This window comes from Balaenoptera physalus, assembly GCF_965194825.1.
Source record: "Balaenoptera physalus genome assembly, chromosome: 19".
In the NCBI taxonomy this organism is placed as follows: Eukaryota; Metazoa; Chordata; class Mammalia; order Artiodactyla; family Balaenopteridae; genus Balaenoptera; species Balaenoptera physalus.
In genome coordinates, this window is record NC_138900.1 from 16,732,885 (window position 1) to 16,755,714 (window position 22,830).

The 22,830-nt window shown below is 44.7% G+C and overlaps 2 protein-coding genes across 4 annotated transcripts in view; both read left to right on the forward strand.

Annotated features, from left to right (window-relative positions):
* Positions 1-22,830, forward strand: part of ATP4A (ATPase H+/K+ transporting subunit alpha) — a gene marked incomplete at its 5' end in the record, with an annotated part of 101,231 nt that overhangs the window by 30,219 nt on the left and 48,182 nt on the right. The gene's annotated exons all lie outside the window — the stretch shown is intronic.
* PMIS2 (PMIS2 transmembrane protein) lies at positions 7,882-18,819 on the forward strand (the record flags this gene model as incomplete). Its single annotated transcript, XM_082436194.1, has 3 exons — positions 7,882-7,915; positions 13,639-13,831; positions 13,969-18,819. 3 exons carry the CDS (start codon positions 7,882-7,884, stop codon positions 14,126-14,128), a joined length of 387 nt encoding a protein of 128 aa, XP_082292320.1. The 3' UTR covers positions 14,129-18,819.

Consider the following 22,830-nt stretch of genomic DNA (forward strand, 5'->3'; position numbering starts at 1 on the left):
CACTAGAATGTAAGCTCCATCAGAAAGTAGTCTTATTTACCTTGCTCTTGCAAGTTCCCTAGTAGTACAGTGTCTGGTACATCATAGGTGCTCAAAAAGTATTGCTGAATAATGATTAAATCACAAGCATGGGTGTTGGTGGGGAGAGGAGGCAACCATAGCTGTTATAGAAGTTCTTTACAATTTGACCCAAATTTTAACCAGTTCACTGATAGATATTTGACTACCTGGTTTTCTGGTAGACCCCAAGTACCCCAGGTTAGGTGTGGCCTTTTACAACCCATTTCCCTATGTTTCCCCCATTAGAGATGAAACCACTCTGGACTGTCACTGTCTGGTTTAAAGGTTCTGAGGGGGTGTGGTTGAATCTGTAGTGATGACTGCTATGTCCCCCGAGTCATGAAGCACAGTCAAGTCCCTTGTTGGGCATAAACAGATTTATGGCATGAATGCATGCCTGTGGGCAGGAGGGGAGGCTGCCCTGGGGAAAGAGTGCCCTCCCTTGTCTCCCATGGCCCAGTCTTGGCAGGGTCCAGAGTTGGTCTTGTGCTCTGGTCCAGTGGGCTGCCTGAACTACCACTTCCTTTCCCCGTCAACCACCTCAAGGTGCTGGGTCAGGCTGGCAACACTTTTTACTCCCAACCATGAGGAGATGGTGTCCCATTTGGTCAAATGAATACTTAGAGCCACGGTAAGTCACACATATATATTTGGTGTTCTTTTCATGAGCTGGAGAGGAGGTTACTGAGAAATTACAAATGCTAGGATTGCAACCGAGATGAAGACAAAGAAGATGCAGAGTATGCCAATACATCCCATAACAATTGCTGAGACTGCAAATGTGAAGGCTTTCTGGGAGGTCTCGGCGGCCAACGCAGGTTCATTGTTACTGATGTGGTTCCTCGTCTGAGTTGGACGGGAGAGGTGGAGGAGGAGTAGTTGGACTTAAAAGGGTTATTGAATAGGGGTGAGCCATGGGTCTGTAGGGGCACAGGGTAGGATCTGAACACACAGGAGGGAGAACATGGATACTGTTCAGGGCCAGGGCCAGGATGGAGAGGGAGGGGAGGGAGAGGATTGGCATGATTCAGACTCCCACCTGTAAAGAGTAGTACATGGCGGCAGTGCCTAAGGGACAACACATCACGTAGGCCAAGATCGCCAGCAGGTGGTGGTCTTTGGGGGGCTCCTCAGACATAATTTCAGACGACTGGGGGCAGGGAGTGGGTTATAGCTTAATATGGCTTCTGGACTCTGATGTCCCCTCTGACCGCCTCTCAACATACCTCTCCTTGGCTCGTATAAGATCTTCACTGACCCCCTTGAAAACTCTCACCAGCTCACTCTAACTCCCACCATCTCTCCTCTTAGCATCTCCCTATCCTCTTTAATACCTCCCTGTCCCCAGAACTCCCAGCCCATGGCCGCCCCTTCATGCCCTATAACTCCTCTCTGTTCTCTGTAACATTTTCCCTGTCTCCTCTAAGCTCCTCCCTGTCTTCTATAACCGCCTTGCTGATCTCTACAGTACGTCTCTCTTGGCTCCTTCCATTGTCCCTACAAAATCCCTTACTGACTCTGATGACTCTCACTTGGCCTCCTTGTACCTCAACTGACCCACTGGCACACTTTGTTCCTATTAACACCCTCATGTTCCCCAAGCAAACTTCTCTTTGTTCCTATAAACCACCCTACTAAGAAGACCCTCACTCAACACTTTATCTTTTCATGTGTAAAACCTTCATTGTCCCTGTAAACACTTTCACCCTATAAAACTTCTAATGTCTTTAATAGCTCTCTGTTTGACCCTATGACTCTGTCATGGTCCTGTTATGACCCTTATTGTTCACCCATAAACTCCTCCCTTCTCCCCTCCCCCATAACCTCTCATTTGCCTCCTCTAAGACCTTCTTTGAACCACTCTCCTTGTCCACTCATAGCCTCCTCTCTGTCCCCTTATAAAGACCCACCCTGTTCCTCCTAACACCTTCTGTCTACCTCTGAAATGAACTTGGTGATCCTTTGAATTCCTTCTCCCTCCACTAATTACAACTTCCCAGTTCTCCAAAATCCATTCTCCCTAAATATTTCTCCTTGCCTCTTGATTCCCCTACCCCCTCTAACTCTCTTTCTCCCTCCCGTCACCTCATAAATTCTCTCCCTGCTCCTTCAGATATCCCTCCCTCACCTCCATTAGGGCATCTGGATCTGGCATTACCAAGGTTACATACAGCCTGTCCCTCACTCCAACCTGCCAGGGTTTACCATGGAGATAAGACAGGCCCCGCCTCCTATTCTATCATTCTACTCCTATTGACTGATTGGAGGTTGTGTGCTAGGGTGGGGGAAGCCAATACTCACTTGGCTGCTGATTGGTCTGAAGAAGTTCAGGCTCCTCCTATTCTCTCTGATGATTGATCAATCCCAGCAAGGGAAAGACACCAGTTGGTGCAAGAGTGATGTGAGCCTAGGAGTCTTAGGTTGCTTCAGGCACCTTGAGAGGGGTCATTTAACAAGTTGGAGTCAGGTTCTTCAGCAGTGCAGGGTGATCTTTGTGAGAATTTATATGCTTATTTGCCACCTGTGTATCCCCTTTGATGAAGTATCAGTTTGTCTTTCTTCCATAAAGAAAAAATTGGTTTGTTTTTATTACAGTTAAGTTTGAGGGTCATCTATATGTTTTGGATACAAGCCCTTTGTCAGATATGTGATTTGCAAATATTTTCTCTGGGTCTGTAGCTTATCTTTTCATTTTCTAACAATGTTCATTGCAGAGCAAAAGGATTTAATTTTGATAGAGTTTAAATTACGTTTTTCTTTTCTGGAGGTGTTCTGGCATCATGTCTAAGAACTCTGCTTAACCCAGGGTCAGGAGGATTTTCTCCTATGTTTTCTTCTAAAAGTTTGATAGATTTACATTTAGATCTATGATACATATTGAGTTTATACTTGTATAAGATGTGAGGTTTTAGTTGAGATTATGTTTTGCATATGGTGGTCCAATTAAACACCATAAAAAAACCTATTCTTTCTTTGATAAATTGCCTTTGGACTCCTTTCTAAACAAATAAATTGGACAAATATGGCCAATAAATATACTGTGGGTCTCTTTCTACACTCCTTTTTCTGTTCTGTTGACCTGTGTTCACCCATTTGCCAATACCACACTGCCTTATTAATGTAGATTTATAGCGATTCTTAAAATTGGGTAATGTGAATACTCTAACTTTATTCTTCTTTTTCAGAATTGTTTTGACAATGCTTGGCTACATCTACAAATCTTGCTAGTTTTTTTTTTAGCAGGAATTGCATTAGAGTTTCCTAACAATTTGGGAGAGATGTTGAGCCTTCCAATTCACGACTGTGGAAAGGCTCTCCATTTATTTAGGACTTCTTCTTTGATTTCTTTTTTTTTTTCTTTTTTTGGCCGTGTCACACGGCTTGTGGGATCTTAGTTCTCTGACCAGGGGTCGAACCAGCATCCTCAGCAATGAAAGCGCAGAGTCCTAACCACTGGACTGCCAGGGAATTCCCAAGACCTCTTTGATTTCTTTCAGCAGCACTTGTAGTAACACACACAGCTTGTATAAATAACATTTTAGATTTACACCCAACTAATTGCTTATTTGGGGGCTATAGAAAATGTATTGCAAACCGAACCTTGATAAACTCATTTTACCAATTCTAGGTTTTTTGTTTGTTTGTTTTTGTTTTTTTTTGTGTGTTTTTTATTTGTGTGTGTCTGTGTGTGTATTCCTTGGGACTTTCTGCTTAGAAATTATGTCATCTGCAAATAAGGGTAGTTGTTATTTCTTCCTTTATTATTTGTATGCCCTTTCTTTTTTCTTTTTCTGATGTATTGTGCTGATTAGGACTTCCAGTCTGATGTGGAATAGTGGTGGTGAGAGTAGACATCCTTGCCTTGTTGCATATATTAGGGGAGAAATTCTTCCCTCTTTCACCACCACATATGATGTTAGCTATAGGTTTTCTGTAGATGTCCTTTATCAGGATGAGGAAGTTCCCTGTTAGTTCTGGTTTGCTGTTTTTATTGTAAATGGATATTACAAGGCATCTCAGATGCCTTTTCTGTATCAATTGATCATGTGGTTTTCCTTTTTTAGACAGTTAATATAGTGGATTACATTGATTTTCTAATATTGAACCACGTTTGCATTGTTGGGAGAAACCCCAATTGGTGATATGGTATATTCTATTTATATACTTCTGTTTTTGGTTTTCTATTATTTCTTTGAGAAATTTTCTATCTATATTCATAAGAGATATTGGTCTGTAGTGTTTTATACACAGTCTATGTCTGGTTTTAGTATCAAGACAATGCTGGCCTCAAAAAATGAGTTGGGAAATACTCTCTCCTCTTCTATTTTCTGGAAAAGATTGTGTGGAAATGATGTTATTTGTTTGGTAATAATTTACCAGTGAAACCATCTGGGTCTGGAGCTTTTTATTTCAGAAGTTTTTTATTTACAAAATCAATTTCTTTAATAGATACAAAGTTACTCAAATAACCTCTTTGTCCTTGATCTGTTCTGAGTTTTTGTTTTTGAAGAATGGGTCAGTTTACTCCAAAGGTGTAGAATTTATGTGTGAAGAGTTGTTTCTATCAGCAGTAGTCCCTTATTTTCCCTTTAATGTCTCAGGGGTCTGTAGTGATATTTTCTCCTTCATTTCTTTTTTTTTTAATAAAAAAATTTTTTTTAATATAACAAAGTGAATCAGCTATACATATACATATATTCCCATATCTCCTCCCTCTTGCGTCTCCCTCCCAACCTCACTATCCCACCACTCTAGGTGGTCACAAAGCACCGAGCTGATCTCCCTGTGCTATGCAGCTGCTTCCCACTAGCTATCTATTTTACATTTGGTAGTATTTATAAGTCCACGCCACTCTCTCATTTCGTCCCAGCTTACCCTTCCCCCTCCCCGTGTCCTCAAGTCCATTCTCCACGTCTGCATCTTTATTCCTGTCCCGCCCCTAGGTTCTTCAGAACCATATATATATATATATATATATATATATATATATATATATATATATATATATATATATATATATATATATATATTTTTTAGATTCCATATATATGTGTTAGCATATGGTATTTGTTTTTCTCTTTCTGACTTACTTCACTCTGTATGACAACTCTAGGTCCATCCACCTCACTACAAATAACACAATTTCATTTCTTTTTATGGCTGAGTAATATTCCATTGTATATATGTGCCACATCTTCTTTATCCATTCATCTGTCGATGGACACTTAGGTTGCTTCCATGTCCTGGCTATTGTAAATAGAGCTGCAATGACCATTGTGGTACATGACTCTTTTTGAATTATGGTTTTCTCAGGGTATATGCCCAGTACTGGGATTGCTGGGTCTTATGGTAGTTCTATTTTTAGGTTTTTAAGGAACCTCCATACTGTTCTCCATAGTGGCTGTATCAATTTACATTCCCACTGACAGTGCAAGAGGCTTCCCTTTTCTCCACACCTGACTACTGAAAGGACTAGAAACAATGACCAACTGTAGCTTTCAGATTTTAATTTTGGCATTCTCACAGGCAAGGGAATAAAACACAAAGTTCAGGAAGTGCCAAAGCTGGGGACTCTGACAAAACATCCCCCATTGTTCGCTGATACTCCAAAGAGCCACAACCTCAGCTTAAAGGTCAACATAAAGAAACCAACTAAAACATGGACTTGTAGCTTGGCTTCATCCATCATCTGATGGATGGCTTCGCCCATCAGCCTCAGGTGTTCACTTAGATATAGACCCCAGACTGATAGACGTCCCATGCTTGGAAGAAACAAATGGAAATCCACTATAGAGGAAAATAAGATCATTCTAGACCTCAAATTATTCTTAGAAATATCTTCAAACACAGTGCCAAACTCATAAAGATAACCAGGCCCATATGAAAATAAGGACCCATGAGAAAGAAAGAACAGAAACAAAAGAAAATAGACACAGAAGCATAAACACTTCAAATAGTGGCATTATTAGCTACAAGCATGCAAACCATGTGCAGAGAAATAAACATCAGTTTGAAAATTTTAGGGAAGAAATTGGAAACTGTTTGAAGTGACAGAGATTTGAGAGAAAACCAAACAAATTCTCGAACTGAGAAATATCAGGAATTGATAGGAAGAATCCCATGGATGAGATTAACAGGAGATTAGACACAGATGAAGAGAGAAATTGTAATCAGAAGACAGGTCAGAAAAAAACTAAAGAGACTGCAGTATGCAGGGAAAAAAGGAAGAGGTTCTGTCGTACATGTGACTAGAATCCCAGAAAGAAGAGAAGAGAATGGAACAGAGGAAGCATTTGAAGAAATAATGACAAGGAATTTTCCAGAACTAATGACTGACATCAGACCGTGGACTAGTTCAAGAAGTCCAGTGAACCCCAAACAGGATAATTACAATTCACATCTAATTATAGTAATACTTTAGCAACACTGCAGAAAACCATAGGCAGAGAGGAAATATTAAAATCAGTTCCTTCAGTGGAATGACAGACCGATGGCTGACTTCTAAACAGCAAGAAAATGAAGCTCAGAAGATGGTAGAATGATTATCTTCAACATCTGAAATAAACTAACTGCCAACCAAAACTTACATGCACAGCAAAAATATTCTTCAAGAATGAAGAAACTGTGTGCCTGTGGTGAGGGCCTACAGCCACAGGAATGCACATGGATAGCCAGGGCTCCCACAGCTGCTTGTCAGCCCAGTTCCCTGGGCCCTCTCTCCTCTCACTGGCCTGCACTGCTGGGACCACCTGCAGCTAGCCCCTCCAGCCATGCCCCTGCATGCTGCTGGCCGAACTCCTGGCACCGGCCTCCGCTGCCATGCACCTGGGGCAAGACCTTGCAGCCACAGGCGTGCTGCCAAGAGCCAGGAGCCCGGCAGCTGAGAGCGTGCCCCTAACTGGGCCTGGCCCTTCCTGATGGCTGGCCCCTGCCACCACGTGTGTGTCTGAAACTGATGCCTGCCCCTACACAGGCACCCGCAGCCAGCCTGCCACAGCCAAGTGTGTGCACACCGCTGGCTCCGGCCACCACAGATGCCTGCCCTGGTCCCTAACCGCTGGACATACAGGTGTTGCTGAGAACCCCAGCAGGACTTGCAGACACAGAAGACCCCTCTCCCACCACGGCACTCACCAAGGACCATGCAGTCATTGATGTTGTGGGCACAGTGGCCCGGCCCCCATACCACCCCTTTGCCCCAGTATGTTGCCTCACTGTCTTCTATAATTCAATTAGAGTTGCCCGATTTCTCTCCCTTCTTGACTGCCCCTTCTTATCCCCCACAGCCCTCCCTGACACCCAGTGACCCTTTCCCTGTCCTCTGTAACACCGTTTCTGCCCCCTCATGCATTTTCTCTGTCCTACTTTAATCTATCCCTGTCCTCCCAGAATTGTTTCTTGTTCCTTGATCACCTCTAGACTTTTGCAGCTATAATGGCACCTGTTTCCTTGTAACACCCCATCCCTCACTACTCTCTCTCTATCCCCGTACATTACCTCCCCCTTTAAGCTGCAGTGTCTTCCCCTATCAACTCTCCTAGTCCTCCTCTAGTCCTCTCCCATTCCCCCGTCCCGGTCCTCCCTTACCTTGAGCCTGGTCCCCTGCCAGTCTCTTTTCTATATCCCCTAACTAGCTCTCTTTCCTCCTAACCCCTTCTCTGTCCAGACATGATCCTACTACCTCGATCCCTTAACTTACCCCACTCTTTCTAGATGGCACTCCACTTACCTCGTTAAGGCCCCAGGGCCATGCCTTCAATTCCTCAGGCCTGGAGAGGGCGGTGGGGTGTGACGTCATCGGGGCGCGATCTGTTTACCAACATGGACTTCGCCTTTAATTTCCGCAATGGGATTGGTTATTGAAATATAAACGGCAGAGTCCCAAATGTTTCGTTCAGATTTCTGCTCCATTTGAGGACTCTAGGGCTCTGTCACCTAGGAAACGTCTTCTGAATGAGTGAATTGGGTGGGGTTTCAGTAATTTGCATCTATCCTCCAGTTTGAACTCCTGATTGGTTCAACATGTAGAATATGTGGGTCTAAGGCACAAGTATACTATATTCCTGACTGAACCTCTGATTGGTTCCAGGCATGCAGAAAGCAGGATTTATTAATTCACTGAACATATTTGAATTTAGCAACTTACTGTGTGCCAGGCCCTGTGTTCAGCCCCCAGGGAACAAGTGGTGACCAAGGCAGACAAGGCTGTGGCTCTCCTGGAGCTCACAATTCACAGGGGACATGGAGGGTCAACAGCCAAATAAACTAGGTGACTTCAGAGTGGACCAATGACTAAAAAGGGAATAACTAGAAGGAAGGGGGGGCACCTAGGAGAAGTGGAAAAAGAGAAAGCTCTCTGCAGAGGGGCCACTGGAGCTGAGATGTGCAGGATGAGTTAGCCAAGAGGAGATCTGCGGGAAACGAAAGAGTTCCAGGCAGGGGAGCAGCAAGTGCAGAGGTCCTGAGTTGGGAGAGAGGTGTGTGTGTTCCAGGAGCGGGAGCGAGAGCACTGTGGCTGGAGTCCGGGAGGCATGAGGGAGGGTGTGAGGGGGGCAGAAGAGGACCAGGCAGGGCTTGGACATCTGAGTGAGAGATCTGGATTTCATCCTAAGAGCCACGGGAACCTGTTGGAAGATGTCGATCTGAAAGAGATGTGATGTGATTTAGATTGTGGAGCAGCTCTGGCTGCCCAGAGCAGGATGGAGAGTGGGAGGCAGCAGGCCCTTGATTTGCCAGGAACCTCAAACCCCCCAAAGCAGAAGCTGGGCGCGGGGGTGTGCAGAGCAGGTGTCAGCAAGGGGCCCCACTTCCGACCTTCGCAGGAGTATTCTCTGAGACGAGGCCTGACTGGCTCTGGTCTGTCTGCTTTCTGGCTGTGTCAGGGCTAAGCTGGGGACCTCTCCTGCTCCCTGCCAGCCAACTGGGGTATAGGTTCCGAGCCCTCCCCAGGAAAAGCCAACAGTCCCTTGGCCAGGTGATCAAGGTTAACATTACTAGTGACAAATCATGTTGACCTGATGTACTCCCTGATAAGATGTGATGAAACGTGCACTTCACCTCTGGACGTTCTTCCCCCAAACCTGTACTCTCCGTCTAAGTTTGAGGAAAACATTACACCCACCCTAAATTGAAGGACATTATCCAAATACCTGACTCCAAATAGGTTTTTAAATTTTAGCCATTCTAGTGAGTGTGTGATGACATCGTCATTTTTATTGCATTTTCAATCTAACATGCAGTGAAATTGACCTTTATTAGTGTACAGTTCAATGACGTTGATACACAGAGAGATAGATTTGTGTAACCACCATCAAAATCAGGATATGGAAGGGCTTCATTACCCCAGAATATCTCCCTTGGGCTATCCCTTCACAGTCACACCCCCCACTCCTCTATCCCTGGCCACCACTGATCTGTCAGCATAGTTTTGTCTTTGTGAGAGTGCCACCCGAAAAGGAATCACACAGTGTTTAACTTTTGAGACTGGCTTTTTTTCACTTGGCATAAAGCCTTGGAGATTCATCCAAGTTGATGCATGTATGAAGTTCATTCCTTTGATTGCTAAGTAGTGTTTCACTGCATGAATGTACAACAATTTGTTTATCCATTCACTGTATAGAGCTGCCATAACTATTCACGTACAGGTTTTTGTGTGAACTTAAATTTTTATTTCTCTAGGGTAAATACCCAGGAATGGAACTGGAGGGTCTTAGGGCAATTGTACATTTAACTTCATAAAGTGTCAAACTATTTTCCAGAGTGGCTGTGCCTTTTTGTATTCCATCCAGCAATGTGTGAGAGTTCAGGTTACTCTGCATTCCAACTAACACTTGAGATTGTCAGGGTTTTTTGTGTTTTTTGTTTTTTTCAGCCATTTTATTTAGCCACACTTACTAATGTAAGTAATGTAGTGGGACCTCACAGTGGTTTTAACTTGCATTTCCCTAATGTCTAATGAGGTTGAATATCGTTTCCCGTGTTCATATGCCTTCCTTATATCCTCTTTGGTGAAGTGTGTGTTCAAGTTTTTCTGCCCATTTCCCCCCAGCTTTATTGAGATATAATTGACATATAACACTGTGTAAGTGTAAAGTGTACAACCTGTTGATTTGATCGCTTATATATTGCAAAATGATTACCACTGGAGCATCAGCAAACACCTCCATCATGCTGCATAATTACCATTTCTTTTTTGTGCTGAGAACATTTAGATCTAATTTCAGAGCAATTTTCAGGTATATAACATATATATATATATATTATATTATAATAAAATAATAACATGTAATATAAATGCAATATATAATCTCCAGAGCTCATTCACCTTATACCTGGAAGTTTGTACCCTCTGAAGGCTCAGCTCGTCAGTAAATCTGCTGACAGAGGAGGGAGGAGGTGTGAAGCCTGGTGGTGCTAGCTGCCTCATTAAGTTTCACTGCTGTGGTTGGGGGTGGCAGCACAACTTGCTGCTGGACCCAGTTGACCCTCCTCTGGTTGGAGCACCTCCTGCTTCCACCGGACAGGGATGAAAGCTCAGCTCCCTGCTCAGCCCTGCCAACACGGCCCTGGTGGGAGGAGAATCAGAGCATTGCCTGGTTCTCCTGGCTTGGGGGTACAATAGCATCTCCCTGCTTGGTCCCACTGATGCGACCCTCCTGGGGAAAAAGATGTGTGTCCTAGTCAGCTCGGGCCACCGTAAATAAATACCGTAGACTGGGTGGCTTAAATGACAGAAATTTATTTTCTCACAGATCTGGAGATGGGAAGTCTGCCATCATACTGCCAGCATAGTTGGGTTCTGGTGGGAGCTCTCTTCTTGGCTTGCAGATGGCCGCCTTCTCACTCTGTCCTCACGTGGTAGAGAGAAAGGGAGCAAGCTCTCACTGTCTCTTCTTATAAGAGCACTAATTCCACCAGGATTACCCCACCCTCATGACCTCATCTAATCCTAATTACCTCCTAAAAGTCCTATCTCCATATATAATCATACTAGGGGTTAGGGTTTCAACATATCAATTGTGTGGGGACAAAATTGGGTCCATAGCAATGCTCAGACTCCCTACGCATCAGACAAATGCAAATTAAAGCAATAAGGAGCTACTGTATAATTTCTCACCCGTCAAGTTGGCAAAAATTCATAGGATTGATGATATTGCATGCTGACAAGAAGACAAAGAATGATCCTCTCAAACCCTGGGATTGGAAGTGTGACTTGGTGAGGCCTTTGCAGAAGTCATCACGGTATGACGACCACAAAGTCCTAATACTTCAACCCTGCAATCTTACTTCTTGGACTCTATTCTAGAGTAGTACTTGCTTACTTGCACAGAGAAACACGTTCATGGATGTTCTTGGCAAGATTGCTTGCGGCAGCCAAAAGATAGAAATCATCTTAATATCCAACTGGAGGGTCCTAGTAGTAAATTTTGTAATCCCTGACATGACCCACGAGGCAGTTATTAAAAAGAGGGAGTGAAAATCAGGGTATAGGTTATCTTTTGTGGAGAAGTAACTGGAAGAGGGCACGGGGATCTTCTGGTCTGGGCCTTGTTTCAGGTGCAGGTTACAGGAGTATGCTGTTTGTGAAAGTTCATTGGTCTACACATATGATTGGGGCACTCTTATGCATTTCCATAAAAATATTTTTAAAATAGGAGACTCAGTGTTCTCTTGGTTTAAATGAGATTCAGATTCTCAATCTCTTCATTTAAATAAGAAATCTAGGTCTATCATGGGTCCTTAGTGGGTATTTCTTGGGTGGGAGGAGTATTGGTTTTCTCTTTTTAATTCACACATCTGTGAGAAAAGAGGAGCCATGCCTACAGTTTCCTTCTGACTCAAAGAAAAGTCAAAAGCAGATCTCTTGTCCAGGAAGTAAGGATGTCAGTTCAAGTATTGCTAAGTCACTTGAAATAAGTATTATTAAGATACTTGAAATATGTTCGATGTCTTATCAAAACTGTAGACTGTATGAAGTTAAAAATCACAATCACAGGACATGGTGATAATTTTGCAGTCTGAGTGTCTTAAAGCTTGTTAAGTTTTGTGGGGTTAGATGTAAAACTTGCAAGACCAATTCATGGTGTGGAACAGAATCTGCTTTTCTGCAGCTGCTTATTCTTTTGAGATTGTCCCTCTTATCCTTCTACGAGTTCTTTTCACCAGAGGGAAGAAGGGCCCACAAGTTCATGCCAGTCTGGAATCACACCCTCTTTTCCTCTAAAACCACAAGCCAAGGGTAGTATCAGCTAAAACCCAGTGGTATTAGCATTCATTGATGCTAATTACCTGAGCCAGTAATTACTATGGTTTTGAATGGTTGTTAGTTTTCTAATGATGCATAACAAATTCCCAGAAACTTAGTTATTAACTCAGAGTTCTGTAGGTCAGAATGGCGGGCTCTCTGCTCACAATCTCACAAGGTTAAAATCAAGGTGTTGGCCTGCATTCTCATTTGGAGCTAGGACCCTCTTCCAAATGGATATGGTTACGGCAGGATTCAGATCCTTACTGTTGTAGAAGTAAAGTCCCCATTTCCCTGCTGGCTTTCAGTTGGGAGCCTCTCTCAGCTAGAGGCTGCTTGCATTCCTTGCTCTGTGGCCCTCTCCTACTTAGAGCCAGCCATGGAGAATCTCCCTTGCCTCTAATCTGCCTCATGCCTGGAATCCTTTTTTGCCAGTAAAATCCAGTTCCTTTTAGGAACTCACCTGATCAGGTTAGACCCTCTGAAGATATTCTCCCTATTTTAACATTAACTGACTGTGGACCTTAACTACATCTGCAAAATCCCTTCACAGCAGCCCACAGATTAGTACTTGAATGAGTAACTGGGAGCAGGTGTATGTATACCAGTGAGCAGGAATCTTGGGGCCATCTTAGATTCTGCCTACCACAATGGGGATTTCTCATTTCCATCATTCCATCGATATTTATTAGATGGCATTCTACTCTAAGAAAGACCTTCCCCCTTTTCACCTTGTTTCTCTCTTATTTTTCTTTTTTTCTGTCAGTATGGACTAGAATTCTTTTTTAATTTAATATTTTATAATCTGTTACTATTTTTTATTTCCTTTCCCTTTTGTTTGTAAGCCCCCTAGTTTTCTTACTAGGCTTGTCTACCTCCTTGTTCCCATATTTCTTGGGAGGGGTCCCCGGTACTTGCTCCTGCCCTGTCTGCAGATAGGGGTCTGCAGGAAGGAGGAGCCAGAATCCAGCCTCATGGCTTGCAACCAATTCCTATCAGGGTGGGCAGAGTCAATGTCCTGATAGAGGGTGGAGCGCACTCTGAGTCCTGGAGGAGCAGAGTACAGTGGGACCACGCCCCCTCACACCGGCAACCAATCAGGACTTGCGCTGGTGTCTCCACTGTGAAGTACTGGACTTCGAAGGTTTGGGTCGTGGGATTCCGGATAGAACAAGGGGAGGTGTAGTGGGTTTGGCTCTCTGTTTTCAAGATACTTGGAGTCTTTTGGAGTGGAAAAGTTATGCCCCCGAAACCCGCCGCAGGCGCCCCACCCGCTCCAGGCGCCCCACCCGCTCCAGGGGCCCCACCCGCTCCAGGCGCCCCACTCGCTCCAGGGGCCCCACCCGCTCCAGGGGCCCCACCCACTCCAGGCGCCCCACCTGACGAAGCTAAGCCACAAGGGCCTGTACAGACACCAGAAGAACTGGCATTTTATGCCCCGGATTACTTGGGTATGACCGTCATAGGCATACTTCTTTTCCCTCCCCTGGGACTACCAGCAGCCTTCTTCTGTCACAAGGTAAACCAGTGCCTAAACCTTGGCCCATCCTGTCCTCTACCTGCCCCCTTGCATCTGCTCCTGTCCTGGGATGTGGGTAGAGATTTTCCCTCAGTAACCAAAGGTCTCCAGCCATTACCCAAGGGTGTCACAAGGCTGGACTCAGAAACCCAAATCTAAAGCTCCCATTCCTACAGACCAAGGAGGCCAACAAGAACAGCGATTGGCAAGAGGCTTATATCAACTCAGGCCGAACTGGTTGGCTGGATGTATTCGCTATACTCATCGGTTTAGGCATCATTTATTACTATGCCCTATTTGTGTGAAGACCAGGCCCAGTAGCCAATGGGTTCACCCATCCCAACAGAACCCACCCACCAAGACACTAACCAGCCAAATCAGCCACCATGGAAGAAACCAACAGCTGAGACATCCCCTAGCCAAGAAACCTACCAGCCAAGGAACTCAACATCCAAGCAACCCACTAGCCCAGGAACACCATGTTACTTCATCCTCTTGGCCTCCAAATCTGTCATCATCCACCTTGAGGATTCTCACTTTCATGCTCTAGATGCCCTAAGCTCCTTGATGCTGGGCTGCTCTTTCAGAAAAGTATTTATTTAAACCAATAAAATTGAAGGGAATGTTCCAGCTTCTCCTGTGTGTGCGCGTGTGTGTGTTTCTGAGTCAGTGTCTGTGTTTCTCTAGGGCTATGTGTTTCCCAGATCATGTGAAAATCCGAATGACCTAATGGTAAAGCACAGAGACATAGAAATCAGACAGATGTGGGTTTACATCCCACCTCTGACACTTAAAAATTGTATATCCTTGAACAAGATAATTTTCTTGAACCTGCTTCCTTTGTAAAATGTTCATAATAATTGCCAATGTGGAATGATATTTAGAAATTTGAATTAATGTTCTCTAGGTTCATTCAAGCTGGAATTCCAGGCTTCTAGTGTCTCGGAGCAGGGATAGGAAAACAGAAACCTCCTCCAGCTTTTGAGATTAAAAGTCAAACTCTTAAAGAAAGAAGGAAAGACCTCAAGAAATGAATAGTAGATTTGGCAGAAGAGCTGATCAAGACCACCTCTCCCCCAGTCCTGAAAGGGAAATGGCCCCCTATTCATGGAATAGGGGAAGTAGAGGAAGACTAGATGCCAGTATATCCATCAGAAGGCCCCTAATAGCCTGCATCTCAGGAAGGGGCAGGGTGTCAAAGACCCTAGATAACACCTGTATTCCTACTTCACATATAAACCCTAGAGAGGCTTTAAGATCTCAAAGAAAATATGCTGTATGGTGTGGAGGTTTAGGGAGAAATGGCCTGACAGCCAAGTAGGATATCTCATGTCCCAGCTTGGTGAGAAGGAGGTGAAGGCTATAGGAATGCCAAGTGCCAGAGTGGCAATGACTATCAGAGGGGAACCAGAGATAACACGGGAGCCATCCAGAATGAATGAAAACAGAGACATAGGCTGATCCCATAGACAACACTCAGGGGTTCCTTCTGGGGCCCTAGCTTCACGGACAACCCCAAATTCAGCCCCAGAAACCTTAGACGTAGCAGGATTAAGTTTCCACAATCAAGAGGAATGGAAATTATCAGTAGAAATTAAGTTGAATAGCTGTGGGAAAGACCGCTGACTCTTTCCCAATGTTCGTCTCCTTTTCTTCCTGGGAGCACTACTCAGCCACATTTCCTAGGTTCCCCTGTGTGGCCATGAGACTGTCTTTGGCTTCACGGAATGTGATCACAAGCGATGTGCGCCACGAACAACCCTGGCCTTAACCCACCTCCCACAGGCGCTCCCCCATTTTCCTCCTACCCTAGCTGATTGGGCAAGTGATACCCATGGTGATTTGAAAGTCACATGTTGTAGAATGGAAGAGCTCCCATCAGCCTCGGCCCCTGAATCATTCTTAGGAACAGTCACCCTTTCCCCCACTGCCTCCCATGATTGAGTGGAAAATAAACTATTATGTTGTGCCACGTCATGTATGGCCTGCCTATTTCTACAACTTAATCCACCCTAGCCAGTGCAGATGCAGGAAAATAGAGTTACATTTCTTAGACATCTGGGGTTACAGCTTTAAATTCATACCCAACAAGAGACCCATCTTGGAAGGTTTACAGAAAATAATGAGTGAAAGGAAAGAACGAAAGTGCTAGTCTATGGTTAACCTTAACCTTAGCTGTTACAGTGCTGTTTCTATTACCTCCATGGCCCTGGGTATCTGCAGAGATTACACTTGTTCGTGGGATAATGCTCCATGTTATGGGTGTGCCTGGAAAGGGGGTTATATCTGCTTGTCTGCTGTGTTAGTGGGTCTGGCGGGTCAGCCATCCCTGTTCCTCCCCAGACCATCCCAAGCTGGGCCTGTCACATTCAGCTGCAAAGCCACGTCAAGTCAGGATGGCCCACATCAGCATGAACAGCCAAATCCAAAAAAGTCACATTGTGCTCTAAGATTTAGAAAGCCAACCAGTCTTCTCTGCTTTAGCTCTCTGACTTGCCCCAACCTGTATTCCACTCTCAGGCATTCATCTGGTATTCACCACCATGTAAATATAAAACAAACCCAAAACTTATATTCTTATATCTTGAGAGGTCATCAGTTGAATTACTATAATGAAACATGCAGATTTAACACCTACCCATTCTTCTCTCTCTCCCCTACTTCCCACAGAATGAGACTACAATTTTTAATTCAGTTTATAGGGCTTGCATTTCATTATGCCCGTGTAAGTATGCTCCATTACTGGGCCTGGTGGTTAATGGTGATTACATACTCTGAACTAATTTTTGAGCTCAACAGCCGAGCAACACATCTCCCTGTAGTCCTTCAGATTTTTTTATTCCTTTTTTTCTTCCTCCTCCTTCTCCTCCAGTTTTTGCCCCTCCTCTCCCTCCTCCTCCTGCTTCTCCTCATCTTCCTCCTCCTCCGTCCTCTGTTCTGTTTGCTCAGTTATCTATGTGCCCCTTCACGAATTGTTCCCAAACTTTCTCCAGAAGAACTCTGTAACTGCTCTCAACAGAATTCACCATGATCAAATAGGCCAGGTAATGTTTTATTCTCTTTTTACCTTGGATTATTAAACCTGTGTATTTCCTTGTGGTTTTTTTGTTTTTGTTTTTGTTTTTGTTTTTTGGCTGTGTCACGCGGCAGTGCCTTGACATGCGGGATCTTAGTTCCCTGACCAGGGATGGAACCCGCACCCTCCTCCCCTGCATTGGGAGCCCGGAGTCTTAACCTCTGGCCTGCCAGGGAAGTACCATGGGATTTTTTTTTATTTGCACAACTTTCACACAAATATATTCTCACAAAAAATCAAGTAATAAAAAGAGTCTGAAGGAGAAGAGAAGTTCACTTTTATGGCTGGTCCTGGTATCAATTTCCCCCTCTCAAAGGTAATTGCTGACAATATTTTATTGTAACTCTTTCCAGTTACCTTTATAAGCATTTCCATGTGCATACATATACAAACACATTGGTACCGCATGTCTTTTCTGCTTACCTCTAGGTCTTGAAAATACTTTCGTGTTAAAACTGAAGATTTTCAACACCAAATGCCCTGTATTCTACTTGTCAGTAATCCTCTTCTGTCCTCTTCTGGTCCATAGGATAAAAGGCCAGGTTCTCAGACCTGCCTTTTCTCCCTCAAGGATAGCTCATGGGATTCCAGCACTGGCATGAACCTGTGGGCCCTTCTTCCTTCTGGTGAAAGAACTCTTAGCAGGATAAGAGGGACAATCTCAAAAGAATAAGCAGCTGCAGAAAAGCAGATTCTGTTCCACACCATGAATTGGTCTTGCAAGTTTTACATCTAACCCCAGAAAACTTAACAAGCTTTAAGACACTCAGACTGCAACATTATCACCATGTCCTGTGATTGTGATTTTTAACTTCTTACAGTCTACAGTTTTGATGAGACATCGAACTTATTTCAAGTATCTTAATAATACTTATTTCAGGTGACTTAGCAATACTTGAACTGACATCCTTATTTCCTGGACAAGAGATCTGCTTTTGAATTTTCTTTGAGTCAGAAGGAAACTGTAGGCATGGCTCCTCTTTTCTCACAGATGTGTGAATTAAAAAGAGAAAACCAATACTCCTCCCACCCAAGAAATACCCACTAAGGACCCATGATAGACCTAGATTTCTTATTTAAATGAAGAGATTGAGAATCTGAATCTCATTTAAACCAAGAGAACACTGAGTCTCCTATTTTAAAAATATTTTTATGGAAGTGCATAAGAGTGCCCCAATCATATGTGTAGACCAATGGACTTTCACAAACAGCATACTCCTGTAACCTGCACCTGAAACAAGGCTCAGACCAGAAGACCCCCGTGCCCTCTTCCAGTTACTTCTCCACAAAAGATAACCTATACCCTGATTTTCACTCCCTCTTTTTAATAACTGCCTCTTGGGTCATGCCAGGGATTACAAAATTTACTACTAGGACCCTCCAGTTGGATATTAAAATGATTTCTATCTTTTGGCTGCCTCAAGCAATCTTGCCAAGAACATCCATGAACGTGTTTCTCTGTGCAAGTAAGCAAGTACTACTCTAGAATAGAGTCCAAGAAGTAAGATTGCAGGGTTGAAGTATTAGGACTTTGTGGTCGTCATACCGTGATGACTTCTGCAAAGGCCTCACCAAGTCACACTTCCAATCCCAGGGTTTGAAAGGATCATTCTTTGTCTTCTTGTCAGCATGCAATATCATCAATCCTATGAATTTTTGCCAATTTGACGGGTGAGAAATTATACAGTAGCTCCTTATTGCTTTAATTTGCATTTGTCTGATGAGTAGGGAGTTTGAGCATTGCTATGGACTCAATTGTGTCCCCACACAATTGATATGTTGAAACCCTAACCCTTAGTATGATTATATTTGGAGACAGGACTTTTAGGAGGTAATTAGGATTAGATGAGGTCATGAGGGTGGGGTAATCCTGGTGGAATTAGTGCTCTTATAAGAAGAGACAGTGAGAGCTTGCTCCCTTTCTCTCTACCACGTGAGGACAGAGTGAGAAGGCGGCCGTCTGTAAGCCAGGAAGAAAGCTCCCACCAGAACCCAACTATGCTGGCAGTATGATGGCAGACTTCCCGTCTCCAGATCTGTGAGAAAATAAAGTTCTGTCATTTAAGCCACCCAGTCTATGGTATTTAGTTATGGTGGCCCGAGCTGACTAGGACACACATCTTTTTCCCCAGGAGGGTCGCATCAGTGGGACCAAGCAGGGAGATGCTATTGTACCCCCAAGCCAGAAGAACCAGGCAATGCTCTGATTCTCCTCCCACCAGGGCCGTGTTGGCAGGGCTGAGCAGGGAGCTGAGCTTTCATCCCTGTCCGGTGGAAGCAGGAGGTGCTCCAACCAGAGGAGGGTCAACTGGGTCCAGCAGCAAGTTGTGCTGCCACCCCCAACCACAGCAGTGAAACTTAATGAGGCAGCTAGCACCACCAGGCTTCACACCTCCTCCCTCCTCCGTCAGCAGATTTACTGACGAGCTGAGCCTTCAGAGGGTACAAACTTCCAGGTATAAGGTGAATGAGCTCTGGAGATTATATATTGTATTTATATTACATGTTATTATTTTATTATAATATAATATTATATATATATATATATGTTATATACCTGAAAATTGCTCTGAAATTAGATCTAAATGTTCTCAGCACAAAAAAGAAATGGTAATTATGCAGCATGATGGAGGTGTTTGCTGATGCTCCAGTGGTAATCATTTTGCAATATATAAGCGATCAAATCAACAGGTTGTACACTTTACACTTACACACTGTCAATTATATCTCAATAAAGCTGGGGGGAAATGGGCAAAAAAACTTGAAAACACACTTCACCAAAGAGGATGTGAGGAAGGCATATGAACGCGGGAAACGATATTCAACCTCATTAGACATTAGGGAAATGCAAGTTAAAACCACTGTGAGGTCCCACTACATTACTTACATTAGTAAGTGTGGCTAAATAAAATGGCTGAAAAAAACAAAAAAAAACACAAAAAACCCTGACAATCTCAAGTGTTAGTTGGAATGCAGAGTAACCTGAACTCTCACACATTGCTGGATGGAATACAAAAAGGCACAGCCACTCTGGAAAATAGTTTGACACTTTATGAAGTTAAATGTACAATTGCCCTAAGACCCTCCAGTTCCATTCCTGGGTATTTACCCTAGAGAAATAAAAATTTAAGTTCACACAAAAACCTGTACGTGAATAGTTATGGCAGCTCTATACAGTGAATGGATAAACAAATTGTTGTACATTCATGCAGTGAAACACTACTTAGCAATCAAAGGAATGAACTTCATACATGCATCAACTTGGATGAATCTCCAAGGCTTTATGCCAAGTGAAAAAAAGCCAGTCTCAAAAGTTAAACACTGTGTGATTCCTTTTCGGGTGGCACTCTCACAAAGACAAAACTATGCTGACAGATCAGTGGTGGCCAGGGATAGAGGAGTGGGGGGTGTGACTGTGAAGGGATAGCCCAAGGGAGATATTCTGGGGTAATGAAGCCCTTCCATATCCTGATTTTGATGGTGGTTACACAAATCTCTCTCTCTGTGTATCAACGTCATTGAACTGTACACTAATAAAGGTCAATTTTACTGCATGTTAGATTGAAAATGCAATAAAAATGACGATGTCATCACACACTCACTAGAATGGCTAAAATTTAAAAACCTATTTGGAGTCAGGTATTTGGATAATGTCCTTCAATTTAGGGTGGGTGTAATGTTTTTCTCAAACTTAGACGGAGAGTACAGGTTTGGGGGAAGAACGTCCAGAGGTGAAGTGCACGTTTCATCACTTCTCATCAGGGAGTACATCAGGTCAACATGATTTGTCACTAGTAATGTTAACCTTGATCACCTGGCCAAGGGACTGTTGGCTTTTCCTGGGGAGGGCTCGGAACCTATACCCCAGTTGGCTGGCAGGGAGCAGGAGAGGTCCCCAGCTTAGCCCTGACACAGCCAGAAAGCAGACAGACCAGAGCCAGTCAGGCCTCGTCTCAGAGAATACTCCTGCGAAGGTCGGAAGTGGGGCCCCTTGCTGACACCTGCTCTGCACACCCCCGCGCCCAGCTTCTGCTTTGGGGGGTTTGAGGTTCCTGGCAAATCAAGGGCCTGCTGCCTCCCACTCTCCATCCTGCTCTGGGCAGCCAGAGCTGCTCCACAATCTAAATCACATCACATCTCTTTCAGATTGACATCCTCCGACAGGTTCCCGTGGCTCTTAGGATGAAATCCAGATCTCTCACTCAGATGTCCAAGCCGTGCCTGGTCCTCTTCTGCCCCCCTCACACCCTCCCTCATGCCTCCCGGACTCCAGCCACAGTGCTCTCGCTCCCGCTCCTGGAACACACACACCTCTCTCCCAACTCAGGACCTCTGCACTTGCTGCTCCCCTGCCTGGAACTCTTTCGTTTCCCGCAGATCTCCTCTTGGCTAACTCATCCTGCACATCTCAGCTCCAGTGGCCCCTCTGCAGAGAGCTTTCTCTTTTTCCACTTCTCCTAGGTGCCCCCCCTTCCATCTAGTTATTCCCTTCTTAGTCATTGGTCCACTCTGAAGTCACCTAGTTTATTTGGCTGTTGACCCTCCATGTCCCCTGTGAATTGTGAGCTCCAGGAGAGCCACAGCCTTGTCTGCCTTGGTCACCACTTGTTCCCTGGGGGCTGAACACAGGGTCTGGCACACAGTAAGTTGCTAAATTCAAATATGTTCAGTGAATTAATAAATCCTGCCTTCTGCATGCCTGGAACCAATCAGAGGTTCAGTCAGGAATATAGTATACTTGTGCCTTAGACCCACATATTCTACATGTTGAACCAATCAGGAGTTCAAACTGGAGGATAGATGCAAATAACTGAAACCTCACCCAATTCACTCATTCAGAAGACGTTTCCTAGGTGACAGAGGCCTAGAGTCCTCAAATGGAGCAGAAATCTGAACGAAACATTTGGGACTCTGCCATTTATATTTCAATAACCAATCCCATTGCGGAAATTAAAGGCGAAGTCCATGTTGGTGAACAGATCGCGCCCCGATGACGTCACACCCCACCGCCCTCTCCAGGCCTGAGGAATTGGAGGCATGGCCCTGGGGCCTTAATGAGGTAAGTGGAGTGCCATCTAGAAAGAGTGGGGTAAGTTAAGGGATCGAGGTAGTAGGATCATGTCTGGACAGAGAAGGGGTTAGGAAGAAAGAGAACTGGTTAGGGGATAGAGAAAAGAGACTGGCAGGGGACCAGGCTCAAGGTAAGGGAGGACCGGGACGGGGGAATGGGAGAGGATTAGAGGAGGACTAGGAGAGTTGATAGGGGAACACACTGCAGCTTAAAGGGGGAGGTAATGTACGGGGATAGAGAGAGAGTAGTGAGGGATGGGGTGTTACAAGGAGACAGGTGCCATTATAGCTGCAAAAGTCTAGAGGTGATCAAGGAACAAGAAACAATTCTGGGAGGACAGGGATAGATTAAAGTAGGACAGAGAAAATGCATGAGGGGGCAGAAACGGTGTTACAGAGGACAGGGAAAGGGTCACTGGGTGTCAGGGAGGGCTGTGGGGGATAAGAAGGGGCAGTCAAGAAGGGAGAGAAATCGGGCAACTCTAATTGAATTATAGAAGACAGTGAGGCAACATACTGGGGCAATGGGGTGGTATGGGGGCCGGGCCACTGTGCCCACAACATCAACGACTGCATGGTCCTTGGTGAGTGCCGTGGTGGGAGAGGGGCCTTCCGTGTCTGCAAGTCCTGCTGGGGTTCTCAGCAACACCTGTATGTCCAGTGGTTAGGGACCAGGGCAGGCATCTGTGGTGGCCGGAGCCAGCGGTGTGCACACACTTGGCTGTGGCAGGCTGGCTGCGGGTGCCTGTGTAGGGGCAGGCATCAGTTTCAGACACACACGTGGTGGCAGGGGCCAGCCATCAGGAAGGGCCAGGCCCAATTAGGGGCACGCTCTCAGCTGGTGGGTTCCTGGCTCTTGCC